The 13,998-nt window shown below is 39.6% G+C and overlaps 1 protein-coding gene, 1 long non-coding RNA gene and 1 pseudogene across 5 annotated transcripts in view; 2 read left to right on the top strand and 1 right to left on the bottom strand.

The window, feature by feature from the left end:
• SOB (sine oculis binding protein homolog) overlaps positions 1-13,998 on the top strand; it is a 173,775-nt gene that overhangs the window by 42,634 nt on the left and 117,143 nt on the right. For all 4 annotated transcript variants that reach the window (XM_011736392.2, XM_024791916.2, XM_071096663.1 and 1 more), the window contains exon 4: positions 280-431. In XM_011736392.2, coding sequence (XP_011734694.1) covers positions 280-431 — 152 coding nt within the window. The remainder of the gene's footprint in view (positions 1-279; positions 432-13,998) is intronic.
• LOC139363342 (uncharacterized) lies at positions 2,206-13,494 on the bottom strand. The gene is made up of 3 exons (XR_011623490.1): positions 13,383-13,494; positions 4,497-4,613; positions 2,206-2,289 (listed from the first exon to the last, which is right to left on the bottom strand). It is a non-coding gene; the product is annotated as an uncharacterized lncRNA (long non-coding RNA).
• LOC105478758 (V-type proton ATPase subunit G 1 pseudogene) lies at positions 4,582-12,729 on the top strand (annotated as a pseudogene).

Genomic DNA, 13,998 nt, shown 5'->3' with positions numbered 1-13,998 from the left:
TGAAGCTTTTTTTTTTTTTTTTTTTTTTTTTTTAAAACCAGGCTAGGAAGCCCTAGGAGCCCTTGTGGCTCTGCCGTCATGCTCTGGTTTTTAAGTAAATGTCTTTTGGAAACTTAGGAGCCAAAAAAAGAGAAAGAGAGAGAGAAAGAAAAAGCACTTCTCCTCCAAGGTCCAGAAACTAAAATCAGGCCTGGGTAGCTCTGTCAGTTTCAGGGTGTGTCTAAATTTGAAGGGATGTTTGCTTCTGATATGAACATTTTTCTTATACTTTTATTATAGAAGATGATGTGTCAAATGTACAAATAATGTGTGCCTGGTGCCAGAAAGTGGGAATCAAGCGCTATTCCCTGAGTATGGGAAGTGAGGTGAAAAGCTTCTGCAGCGAGAAGTGCTTTGCGGCCTGCCGACGAGCCTACTTCAAGAGAAATAAGGTAAGAGCACCGGAGAGAGAGGCGGCCCCCCACAGGCCTCACCAGCCCACATGCGCATGTGCCACGTAGCTTCTAGTGGAAAACACTGCGCACCTTTTACTTTTATATTTTTATTCTTTCTGTTTTGTTGATTCCCCTTTTGTGTCATGCTTAACCTTTTGGAATAAGGAATCCCCTTCTAATGTGTTTCTCTTGGCTTAGTGTTTGTGTTCTGAGAGGGTGAATGAATCTGATGAGGACACTGTGATCACAGCTGGTGTCCTCATGGCCAGTGTATTTCCAGCAGTAGAGTGCAGACTGCGCTCTGAGTCCATGAAAGATAAGTGGTAGATATTCCTTATAAAAGCCAAGTAATTAGCCACAAAAGCATGGCCAGAAAGTTTTAGCCCACTTAGTTTAATTCTTGTACCCAGTGGAAGTATTGCTATTGCTCTTTTCAAAATCTGGCCCATGAGTTCTTGTCAAGAAAAATGTTAAGTCTCTCTTGACATCTTACGTTAAAACTGATTGATATTGAGAAAAAATGAAATCATGAATACATGAAACAACATTGCTCACATAGCCAAGCATTTGCGAGAAGCATGGTGGGTAAACACAGGAACAGCCATCATTAAAATTTTTTTTTGTTTTATTTTAAAGACATCCCAGGTCTGAAAATGTCCTTTTTGAATAGTGTTAGCCACCATGGATGGGAAATGGAATGCATGATATTTTTACGATCACACACACATGCACACAACTATTTTCTGAATCCTTAAAGAACTGCTGTAGCCTTTGCCACCAACTACTGAGGTAACTTGCTAGTCCTCAATTATTTTCCATTGATATGTAAAGCTTCCTTAATTCATAAAATCTTTACTAAAATTGTCCACATTTTGTTGTTTCCATTTCTATAATACAAGATCCAAATCTGTTCTTTCTTGAAGCAAACAATTATTATTTTTCTAAAAGTGTGATATTTGCAATCCCGAAATGCTAATTATGGGCTCACTGCATTGCAAGAAGCACTGTTGCAGCAAATTATCTCCTGCAAATTTGGGTCACATTCATTCTGCCAAAAAACATAATGCCGAAAGAATTAGGCTGCAGAATTCAGCGGGGTGGAATTTTAGTAGCAGTCTCTAAGAGTTAGGCTCATAATCTTCACTGGAACAGAGAGGCAAGTAAGGAAATTGTTTGGAATTCTTCTGGGACTGTCAGCAGTCAAGTTCACTTTCCCCTGGGAGGAGCCAGTGAATCTGGGGAGGAGGGTGGGAAGAAAATGGGAGACACGTTTTGTTTTAATATAGGGGGATTAAAATGATCTACGAGACCCTGGGGCTCCCGTTTTGAATGCTGAGCACTGGAGTAACAACCCCAGGAGTGGGCCCAGTGCTTTCTTCTTCAAAGCCCTACTTACCACAACAAAATACTTTGCATTCCATCGCAGAAGATGGCTATAGAACAGGGCTTTTTGTCTTTCTATAATTCTGAAGGTTATGGGTCTGAATCTTGATGGGCTGCCTGTAGGGACTAAAATCAAGCAAGGTGGATTTGTCACAATCCTGGTGATACATGTTATATTTTGCAAACTGTATTTTATAGTGAGCCTTTGAAGAAAGGCACCTGATTCCATTTGGAAAAACACTCCAGAATACCATATCTCTATCTATATTGTTTACATCATTATAAAGTTTAAGGTCATACTGAATTTAAGCTTTCATAGTGTACATTTTTGGAAAATGGATAACTGGGAGCCAGAATAGGAGTTAGCATTTGGAATACTTACAGCAGGTAAAGTCAGCAGTGGGAGGAAGCCCGTCACATTTCACTTTCTACCAGGAGTTACTGGGGTATGTCTTTGAACATCTTGCTAAACCTGGAAGTTGCAGTGGTTTGGTGTTTAGCCAGTGACTTTGCCAGCTGATCTCAGTTGTCTATTAGTGTACAAACAATTCCTGCCTTCTCTGTAGTCTTCATCCTTCCTTATATGTCCCAAAGCTCTGACATGCTATGCCTTCTTGTGTGTTTTTTTTTCCCCAAATAGAGAAATAAACTAGTCATATCACTTGCTGGCTTTTTTTTTTTTTTTAATTTTAAAGAGTGTTATCTCTGTTACAATATTATATTGTATTACAATAAACATGTACAGCTGCTGCATTTCTGTTAACTGATAGGATTTTGTGGTCATTTTATTTAGGGCTTGGGTTTCCTAATGGATTGTATTAGATACCAGTCTCCATCCTGCCATTTCTAAGAACTGCTTGTAATAAGCCCTTGGGTGTTCCGTACTGAAGACAATAGCAAATAGCTACTTCTCTTCTTGTATCATTTAACAAAGTCCTTAGTCCTTGTTAATTAATTATGGACTTTCTTAATCTTAGAAAAAGGGCAAAATTCTTCCCATTCCTACATAACAGATTTTTTTTCTGGCTAAATTCTACCTTTTTTAAGTATTGAGAAGTGGATAGGAAACAGAGTGAATAATGTGTGTGTGCAGAACAGAATTTTGCCTTAGGTATAGTGTAGACTTTAAAAAAACATAAAATTAACTGTGCTGTAAATTATGCTTTATAATGACAGCCCGCTTCTTACTGGATAGCATGCTGGGATCTAAAAATGGTCTCCAAGTTGAACCCAAATTGCATGCATAACTTTACAAAGAAAAATCCTAGTAGAAAAGGTAGCTAATTAGGAGCAGTATTCAGCTGACCTCTGTTTTGTGTCTGAGCAACACCTGCATTTGTGAATGTAAATTGGACAGCTGTGCTTGTGGTCTCTGTGCGTTTCTCTTCACACACGCTTGGGTGTAGAGTCAGGAATTGATTTGCTGCTAAAAACAAGGACAAAAATAACCCAACTCTCAAAATGATGGCCCACTGAAAATGGGCTCTTTAAATTTCGTTTGCCTGTCAATTCTTCATTTCTCTTTGGGTTTTTCTGTCTGTTTAATGGGGTGGGTTGAAAGTGTCACATACATCTCTCACAGATTGTCAGTATGCAATAAGGTGGGATGGATTGAAGCCAGGTTAACCTATATAGTATATAGGTTATATTTTTAACTGAATTTAAATTTTTATTTGAAGAGTTGTCTGGATTGCTACAAATATTAGGCTTTCTTCAAAATACTTCTGCTCAACACTGCCAGGAGAGGACCATGAATCACAGCTGTATTCACTTAAGGACTCTAACTACTAGTTTACACATTTCAGAATGTTGGCTTAAGAAATGGATAGTGTTAATTCATAATATATTTTGTAGGATCCTTATCCCCGAAGGCTTATTTGCTGGCTTAAAATTTTTGAAACAGTAGGTAAGAAAAATACTTGTGTAGTCTGTGGGCAATGTATGACAATGGGATGTAAATCTCATTATTTCATGTGTTAGAGACTTTTCAGGGAACTAATAGCTCACTCTTTTCCCAGCCTGTTTTTGGACCTGAGAGCATTTCTGTCCTTGTGATTCACCTAGGAACTGGAAAGTTGCAGAGACTCCTTAGTGATTTTGCACTCTTGTAGAAACATTTAGTTCAACTTGCTAACACCAGTTTTACTTTACATAGTAATACACACTTAAAAATTCTCTTCCCTAAGGGAGTAATGTCTTGTAACCATTATCCCTCTAAAAAGGAGTAACAAACAAGACCGCAAATATTAGTCACTTCCAAATGGCCTGTGTTTGATCTCTTTCCTTTTACATGGGAAATATCTTATTGTCCAAACTAATATCCAAAAATCAGGAAGGAAATCAAAAGTCAAGACAAACGGCCACTGCAGGCAATGTAAAGGATGATTGTTTACTTTTCTTGTTCAGATCTCAAGTTTTTAGTGTTCTTTGTGGATTAGGAATGTTGATAATTTACAAGTAAACACAAATTCCTAAGAGCACCAAAGTTTTGCTTCCTTGTTCTAGTTTTTCTCATAATTTGAAAAGCCGGGTGCCATGGCTCATGCCTGTAATCCCAGCACTTTGGGAGGTGGAGGTAGGAGGATTGTTTGAGCCCAGGAGTTTAAGACCAGCCTAGGCAATAGAGCGAGACCCTGTCTACAAAACATGTAAAAATTAGCTGGGTATGATGGTGCTCACCTGTAGTCCCAGTTACTCAGGAGGCTGAGATGGGAGGATTGCTTAGCCCAGGAGGCTGGGGCTGCAGTGAGCCATGACTGGGCCGTTGTACTTCTGCCTGGGCAACAAAGCAAGACCCTATCTCAAAAAAAAGAAAAAAAAAAGATTGAAACACTTCTTCAATAGCATAATATTGTTGTTCCCCAGCAGTCCATAATGGGAAGAAACCAATGTGGCTTAGAGATGAGGACAAGGATGCATTAAAAAGAAAAAGATGATATAGACAGAAACAACATTGGCAAATGATGCCATTAAGATTTCCTAACAATCATTATAATAATAACATAAATATTCAAGGAGGAGAATATTGTATTATTAGCACTTCTTTTACTTTCAAACTATATTCTTGGTTATACAGTGATCTCTTCTTAGAAGAGATTTCTTTTGGAAGAACCCATCTCTAATTAGCATGTATCATCATGTTATTTGGAGTCTATTTTATTTAGACATAGTCTATTTGTCTTTTTATTAAAGTTGAATATATCCTGGGAAAGATTTCTCAGTTTCAGACTTAATTATAGAACCAAGTAGTGCAGAAGAAATGTGTAACAATTGCCATGTTAATCTAGTGATTAACCTGTCTACTCTTTTTCCTTTAAATACCTGCAAGATTTAATTTGCAAAATGGCTATCATTCTTGAAGGCTTGGAGAAGGACATTAAGAAATAACTTGCAATTAATGTCCCCTGACCACCTGAAGCTCAGGCCACAGACTTGCTTTTGCCAGTTGCTTGCAAATATCCTTGGTCCACAAGTAAATGCACCCGGGGAGCCCCAGGGTTCTTCCTGTGGATTCCCCTTGGTTTTGACAGCCACCAGTGAGCCTCCTGGATCTGTCCAGCTGCACCCTGGCCTGCAGGATGATTGCTTGGTTTTGCAGTGTCCCTTAGTACTGTGCTATAAGCCTATCCACTGCCTCATGTGTATAGTGGCTTCTCCCAGGGATTTAGTCTGCAGGCCAGTGGCTGAGCTCCCTTTCGGTCATAGCAAACAGAGGTGTTCTCAGAAAGCTCTGGGGAAAGAACAACAAACCCAAGGGTTTGTTATTCTCTTGTATTTTGAAATACAGAATGGAATATTGGTGAGCTGCTGCAAATGGGAGGCTGGAGAAAGCAATCACAGAGGAGGGGTAAACATCAGTCCTTGGAAACACATTTGGGAGTAGGGTTAGAGCAGGAAAGTTCTGGCTAGTGAGGTAAAGTGTAGGTCCATATAAAGTTTGACACACAGGCTCTTGAGGAGAGCCAGAAAGTGTTCCAAGGCAGAGGTTCTGCAGACAGAGTGGGACACAGTACTCTAGAAAGCCATCAGAAGCTTCGGGAGAGGCATGTGACCTCATGTTCACCAAAACACTTGAAAACCACTTGAGAAACTCTGGTCTAAGGGATACCTGGAACACAGCATGGGACAAGTGGGTTTGTACTGAAAGGAACAGCAGCCACTTCTAGTTTTTAATGAGCCACATGTTGGGAGACTGTGAAGGAAACAGCAATAATTCTAACCCATTAGCCAGAATGGACATGTGTTTCTGAATAACATTAGATATTTTAGATTAAATGTGAAGAGCTGATCAAAACTCTAAATAGCTTCAAGCCCCAGTCTGTGTTCAACATTTTTCAGTGAACGGAAGGAAGAGAGAGAATTTTTCATAAATCAGAATCTGGTCACCTGGGGATCAATACACAGGGCTATTGACGTATATGTCGGAATGTTAATTTTCAGACATAGTACATCTCTGGCCATCCTTCTGGTGACGGCTAATGCTATTCACTTAAATCAAGTTCTTTCTCATCTGAACTGCTGGTAATTATCCAATCCATCTAAAAGGCACGCTCCCTTTTAACATTAACCACAGTGTCAGATTGCATCAGCCACATTGTGTTCTGGTGACTGCTTCTGCAGAGTGATGAATGTGCGTGTTTGGAGTTCATAGTCCGACTGTCTGTTTGGGCAGTGGGCAGTTCAGTGAAACAAATGATCAGGAAAGGATCTATTTATTTGGGACGAGCGTTCACCTTATCGATCCAGTCACTTACATTTCCCGCTCTCTCACCTTGCCACTAACAGTGTTCAGCTTTATCTGAACAATGAACATTTAAAGAATTATCTTAATAGATCATTTTGATGTGATTCTCTGATCATAAGCTGCATTCAGCACAGAGTTCCTCTTTGTGCCTGACTTAAAAAGGAAGGTGTTGTGAGACCTTATTAATAAAAACCAGAGGAGGGAGAAGGTTCTGAGAGTGCTTGGTGAACTGTCCTGAGAAACCAAGAGATAATGATTATTCATTTTCCTGGAATAGTAGTAATACTCTGTTGATTCAGTGCTTTGTTAAAAATGTTAAGTATCTGAATAAGTGCATGCATAAAAGGGCAGGTGACTTGCCTTGAGATATTTTAATGTAGTAGATTGAGTCCTGAATTTTTCTCATACACCTTTGCAATGTCTGGTCACAATGCCTAGTATACTCGAGAGGCCCCATGGGGGATCCAAGCTATAGATATGCCTGTGGTTATTTTAATTTCTCCTCCATTTCAATATCTCTGGATAGCTTTTGTACACATAAGCAGAAGTGTGAACTGGCCAAGCCATGTGTAATTCTTTGTTCCTTAGGCTCTTTGCTCTTTGTTTATATTATCACAGATTAGAATGAAATAAAGAAAATCTTGCTACAAATAGGCACTTAATTTCTGTCCTAGCAGTTGAGACTGAGAATGGGAAATTCCCTATGTTACAATCCACTCTTAGGGTGGCTGTGCACACAGTGGAATCTAATGTCTACTGACAGACTGCCTTTGGAGGTTACAAACATCAGTCTATTGCATTCTCTGTAAACACAGGCTGTGGGCCAGAGCTGGACTCTACTACAAGCTCTGTGAGGCAGATCAATGGTTTAATGAATCCATAAAGATGCTTGAACTCTGCTGCAATTTACTGAGCACTCTAGTTAAATGAAACTCCTGTAGTCTTTAACAAAGATAGTGATAATCGATGGTGGGGGATGGAAGTCCATGTCCAGCAGTCACAGCCTCCCAGAATTTGTGTTGTCTCATTGCTAACAGAGGGTTAGTCACATTCAGTCTCTGAGGCTCACTGTGTCTATGTTGATATTTGCTCAATGTTTGAGAGCTGAATTTGGCCCAGAGATGACATAATCTTAGTAATGTTGCTTCTGCGAGGACTATTTTTAAACTATGAAATATTATTTAAAATAAATTTCTTTAAAGTGACAAGATTAAGCTCAAGAATTATGTTTGTTCTAACAGGTAGTGTCTTTGTAAGTCATCCCCATGATGAAAAGTAAATAGTGGAATAAAATCCATTCCTGATTAAGTCCTCAAAATGTCAAATTGCATAGTGTTGGAGAGCCCTGATTAATTTTTCCATGGTAAAATATTCCTCATTAGTTTGCTATGGTTGAGGGTTAACCACTCCTATTATAAATTCAGACATTAATGTATTTTCTGCTTAATTCATCTTCGAATAGAGGAAAATATAGTTAGTAGATATGAATTTTTTACTTCCAAATGTGCTTTGGAAACATTATACTGATTTATGAGAGAGCTTTGGAGGCATATATTCTAATTCCTTCATAAATATGTTGAAATGTATTTAAAAGTATTTAACCACCTTTGATTGTAGAAAAACAAGTGCCTTGACTTTGAAATGATTATTTTTCCACAGAAATAGTAGAAGTTATGACATAATTCAAAGATTTTGCATCTGATTTTTGTCACAGAAACTTAAACTTTCTTAATGTTTAACTTTCTTGATTAGCTAATTAGCATTAATTAATCCCAGTCCAATAACTATATTTTGGAGGTTCCATGGGTAATAGGAATTTTGAGATATTATGACTGCTAATTTTCACTGGCCTTTTGCCAAACATTCCATGATAAAGCAGTGATTTTTATATGGATCTCATAAATGATATGTTATCTTGTAATCTGTTTTGATAGAATGATTTCATACTATTTAAAATATGGTGAGCATTTTTATGACCGCACATCTAAATCTTTGATATAAGGAGAATCTTTGAAGGATGTGACACTTTCTGTGATAATCTGTAGGATTGTATGTTTCATAAGTGGAGCAATATAAATTGATATCAAAGAAAAAGGGGAGTTTGCCCAATAGGAAATAAGTACCTCCCTACAGCTTTTTGTTTGTTTTTAGCCACACTTAAAAGAAATCTTGTTATTTAATCATCCATTCATTCTTTAAAAAATAAAATAAAAAGATATATTGAGCCTGTGTACGACACTAAGCGTGTTTTAGTCTTGGTGGATAGACTTTTGAACAAGAGAAAAAGTCCCTGTCTTAAAGGGACTTACACTCTGGTGGGGGAGATAGATGATATATACAGGCTTAAAAATATCTTTGTAATATAATTTCAGGTAGGAAAAAGTGCTATGAAAAAAAAGCAGACTGAGGGAGAGGCTCGTGAGGGGCTGCTGTTTTATGTCTGAGGACCACAGGAGTTATTTTTGAGGAGGTGACGTGTGCTGGGGACAGAAGGAAGTGACGGAGCTAGCTGTGTGTGAGGAGCTGGCAGCAGAGTGTCCTGTGGAGAAGGGGGAGTAAGTGAGAAACAGAGGTCCTAAGGCAGGAACAGTCTTGGCATTTTTGAATAGCAGCAAGAAGTACAGATGTCTGGAGCGGAATGATCAAGGTGGTGAGAAGCCAAATGACGTAGGCTGGAGAGGCAGTAGTTTGGAGTTCATTCTAAGTGTGATGGCAGCTATTGGAAGCTGTTGAGCAGGATGGGAGATATGATCTGATTTTTGTTGTTGATTGGGCCTCTGTGGAGGAAGTAACACGTTTAGGATCCCGTATGCAAGGGGGATTTGGAGAGTAAGAAAGGCAACAGCATTCGCATCAAAGTTGGGTGTGTCTGGCAATAGAAAACTAAAAATATCTTGTTCACTGAATTATTCATTAGTAGTTATGAAACATTTCCCAGTAGCAAAAGTGTGTTGAACCAATTTAGTTTTGTGTGTGTGTGTTTTGTTTTTTTGTGTGTTTTGTGTTTTTTTGGGGGGTAAGGTGTGGGAGGAAAGGCATCAGGGAGGGATACTGTTCGGTAAGTGTTCTGACACAGCAATTTTCTTTCTATAGGGCAGGTGGGGCTTGTCCCCAATCTGGTAGAGAGGTTAGGGCCTCAGAAGGCAAACTCCATGCAGAATCTAACTCTTGCTCTGGGAGACCTGCAGCATCCACGGGCCTTCTCAAGCCCTAGCCTTAGAGGTAGCATTATGGTAAAGAGATGGTAGTCTTGAAGAGACCATCTTTGGCTAAAGGGATTATTTTGAAGTCTGTTTTATTCTGAGAGTGGGTATAGTTTGGTGATTACTTGTAGGGTGTGTCAGGATTTTTAATACAAGTAACAGAAGACCTCAACAATAAAAGACGTCATTTGGAGTTATCAAGTCCTAAGCTAGTATGTACTTTGGGGCAGGTTGATTCAGCAGCACAGTGGTCTTATCACGGTCCCATTTCTTTCCATCTCTGTGTTCTTCCATATAGAGTGTTGGCCACATTCCATGGCAAGCTCCCCAGTGGTTATGGGACAGCTGCTAGCAGCAATCAGGGCTACACACTTTCTTGTTGACATGCTCTGGAATGAGTGTCTCTGTCCTAGTATTCCAAAAAAGAGTCTTGAAATTCATACTCGTTGTCTATGCTTACATTACATGCTCATACCTGAACTGGGGGCGCTATGACGAGAGAGAGCAATGGAATGTCTAGCATGAGCCAATCAGGGCTTCCCTCTGAAATTCAGGTTGAGCTCATTTTCCTCTGAAGCCCATGGGCAGCATGGGGAGGGGTAGCTACCAGAATGAAAGTCAGGAAACTGTTAGGGAGGGGACCAGAGTGATGGCTGATGGGAGATGCCAGCAAATGCCCACAAGAGAGAAAGAGAGATGATTTCCTGAGGTTATTTCATGAAGTTGAATTCTTTACACAATGGATGTGTCACACCTGTCTACTCTTGACATGTGGGAGAAATAATCCAAAGTGGATTGAAAGATAAAAATGTGGTTAGCATTCATCATAGGGTCCTTAGATGAACCACCTCTTCTACCCAGCACCAGCTGTTTTGAGAAACCTGATTATTAGAACACTGGCTCTGGTATCAGGACTGATGTGATCACTGTTTCCACTCTTTTTGGACTTTAGAACATGAGATTGCACAGAACTAAAACAAAGGGATTGTGGCTAGCTGTTATCCCCATTTATGAAGAGGAACAGTGGTGCCATTACAGCAGCAGATAGCCCAGAATATAGTTTCCTCAGTGTAAGTGGCCTAGGAGAGGCTGGCCAAGGGCTGTATTGGATGTGGGGAGCTAGATGCTTTGAAGTAGAGGTCTGATGGGATGAGGCTGCTGTTACCCATCAAGAGTTAGCTGGTCCAGCTCAGAGTCGCTGCCGCCATGGCTAGTCAGTCGCAGGGGATTCAGCAGCCGCTGCTGGCCGAGAAGCGGGCAGCCGAGAAGGTGTCCGAGGCCCGCGAAAGAAAGAACCGGAGGCTGAAGCAGGCCAAAGAAGCAGCTCAGGCTGAAATTGAGCAGTACCGCCTGCAGAGGGAGAAAGAATTCAAGGCCAAGGAAGCTGCGGCACTGGGATCCCATGGCAGTTGCCGCACTGAAGTGGTGGAGGAGACCCAGGAGAAGATGACCATCCTCCACACCTGCTTCCAGCAGAACAGGGATGAAGTCTTGGATAACCTCTTGGCTTTTGTCTGTGATATTCGGCCAGAAAGCCATGAAAACTACCGCATAAATGGATAGAAGAAGAGAGAACACCTGTTCTGTGGAGTGGCATTTTAGATGCCCTCATGAATATGAAGCTTTAGCACAGCTCTAGTTATATTCTTATGAAATGGCATTAAATTATTTCCATATATTATATAGTAGGTCCTTCCACTTTTTGGACAGTAGCAAATCTAACTTTTTTGTACAGACTTAGAAATTATCCAAAGATTTCATCTTTTTACCTCATATTTCTTAGGAATTTAATGGGTATATGTTATCTTTTTTTCCTATGCCTTTTGGCTCAAGCAACATGCATATCACTGTTGACTTTTTCTTTCTTAGATATAGTTTAAAAAAAAAAAAACACCACATAACCATTCTTTTAAGAAAGGAAGGGATTAAATATTTTTTTTTCCCTAACACTTTCTTGAAGGTCAGGGGCTTTATCTATGAAAAAGTAGTAACTAGTTCTTTGTAACCTGTGTGAAGCAGCAGCCAGCCTTAACGTAGTCCATTCTTGCTAATGGTTAGAACAGTGAATACTAGTGGAATTATTTGGGCTACATTTAGTTTCTCTTAATCAAAATTACTAGATGATAGAATTCAAGAACTTGTTACATGTTATTACTTGGTGTATCAGTAATCATTTAAAAGTAAAGACTCTGTCATGCAAAAAAAAAAAAAAAAAGGAAAAAAAGAGTTAGCTGGTCTACACGTTGAAGCTACTTTCTTTGTGGCTGAAAACTGTGTCTGCTAAACAGAAGGAAAAGAGAAGTATTCAGAAGAATTGTGATACAGTCTGAGGCTAAATGCTTCAAGTTCAGGTGGCCAAAGGAGTAGAAGTATTGAAGATTGCAGCTTTCACCATTATTAATTATTTATTTATTCATTCAACAAATATTTGTTGAACAGTAACTATGGGAGTTGCAGTGGCCAACAAAACCTGGTCCTTGCCCTCATGAATCTTATAGTCCATTGAGGGACAGAAGTTTATTTAAATAATAACACAAATGTGAAATTGTCACTGTGGCAAGTGCCTTGATAGTATTGGGCACAGTCCCATGAGAACCTTTTTCAGGGTGAGTTGACTTGTCAGAAGATCTTGAGGCTTCCCTGAGTAAGTGGGACTAGCACTGAAATCTGAAGGATAAAGAGGTGTTAAGTAAGGAAAGAGAGAAGGAAGAGCTTTTTGGGCTGAGGGCACCGCAGTGTGATTTCTAATTTTGGCATTGATTTGCTCTTTCTTTGCTAATTTCATGTTCTTTATGGAGGAATGGTCCTTTACCCACAAACAAGAAAACAAATTGAGCAAACAGATATTCCCTGGAATGATAACCCCATTCATCCATTTGTTTGCAAATTCCTTCCTTCCTTCCTTCCTTCCTTCCTTCCTTCCTTCCTTCCTTCCTTCCTTCCTTCCTTCCTTCCTTCCTTCTTTCCTTCCTTCCTTCCTTCCTTCCTTCCTCCCTCCCTCCCTCCCTCCCTCCCTCTTTCTCTCTTTCCCTCTTTCCCTCTTTCTCTCTTTCTCTCTCTCTCTCTTTCTCTCTTTCTCTCTTTCTGTCTTTCTCTCTCTCTCTCTCTCTCTCTCTTTCTCTCTTTCTCTCTTTCTCTCTTTCTCTCTTTCTCTCTTTCTCTCTTTCTCTCTTTCTCTCTTTCTCTCTTTCTCTCTTCTCTCTTTCTTTCTTTCTTTCTTTCTTTCTTTCTTTCTTTCTTTCTTTCTTTCTTTCTCTTTCTTTTTCTTTCTTTTTTCTACCAATCCTTGGGGATTCATTGCTTGCCTGCTGGCCTCTGCCTGCTCTGACTTTTTTATCAGCTTCATGGACTATAGAGTTAGCACATTAATACTAAATCACATCAGAGAGTATACAGCTTGTAACTCTTGAAGATAGAAGCATTTTATAAATACATCATAATACTGTAATAATCACAGTGATAACTATAAGAGCTTAAGTGTTTTTAACTATCAAATGTACTAGAAAAGCAACAATGACAACAGAGAAAAGATTGTGCACAAATGCACTGATTTGAGAGAGGAGAATAGTGTAATTACTGTCTGATGAATGTGGTTGAAAGATAAATGAGATAACTCACTTTTTGCTGGAAAGAGCCACAGAAAGGGCAGATACCCTCATCCCCACTAGGTGAAGAGATGTAGTTTTGTTATATATAGAGAACTACATAATTACGTTAACATTAATGCAAGGGCAGACAGAAAGTTTGGGTAATGATGAATTCCAGGACAGAGAACTGCTGATTGACACTCAGGTCCCTACGCAAGACAATTGTGATAAAATGGAAACAGAACACCATGTTTGCTGGCATAGCAACAGAGGGTGATTTTTGTGGTGCAGTGGTATGGCGGGAAGGAAGGGATTCTCCTCCCTTTCTTTGTATTCTTTGTTTCAGCCTCGCGTCTAATTTTAGTACCTAAAATCATGATGACAACTTTATAGAAATGTAGTGACAAATAAATAGGCAGGTGAGTAATTCAGATTTTATCTTCCTGGGTCTTACCTGGGTGATGTGGACATGGATATTCCTAATGAGAGGAATCTGAATCTCTCTTCAGGATGCCAAATGGGAGAGATGACCCTTTTAAGGCTACCCACACTTTTTCCTGCCTCAGGTGACTGTGAACCCGGGACTTCGAGTTCAGCTGGAGTCAGCAGCCCCTCTCCAGTTCTAGTAGCTCCTGAAAGCCACACAT

Source organism: Macaca nemestrina, chromosome 5 (assembly GCF_043159975.1).
Source record: "Macaca nemestrina isolate mMacNem1 chromosome 5, mMacNem.hap1, whole genome shotgun sequence".
Classification (NCBI taxonomy): Eukaryota; Metazoa; Chordata; class Mammalia; order Primates; family Cercopithecidae; genus Macaca; species Macaca nemestrina.
Note: the sequence above shows the minus strand (reverse complement) of the source record. Positions and strands in the feature narration are given on the sequence as shown.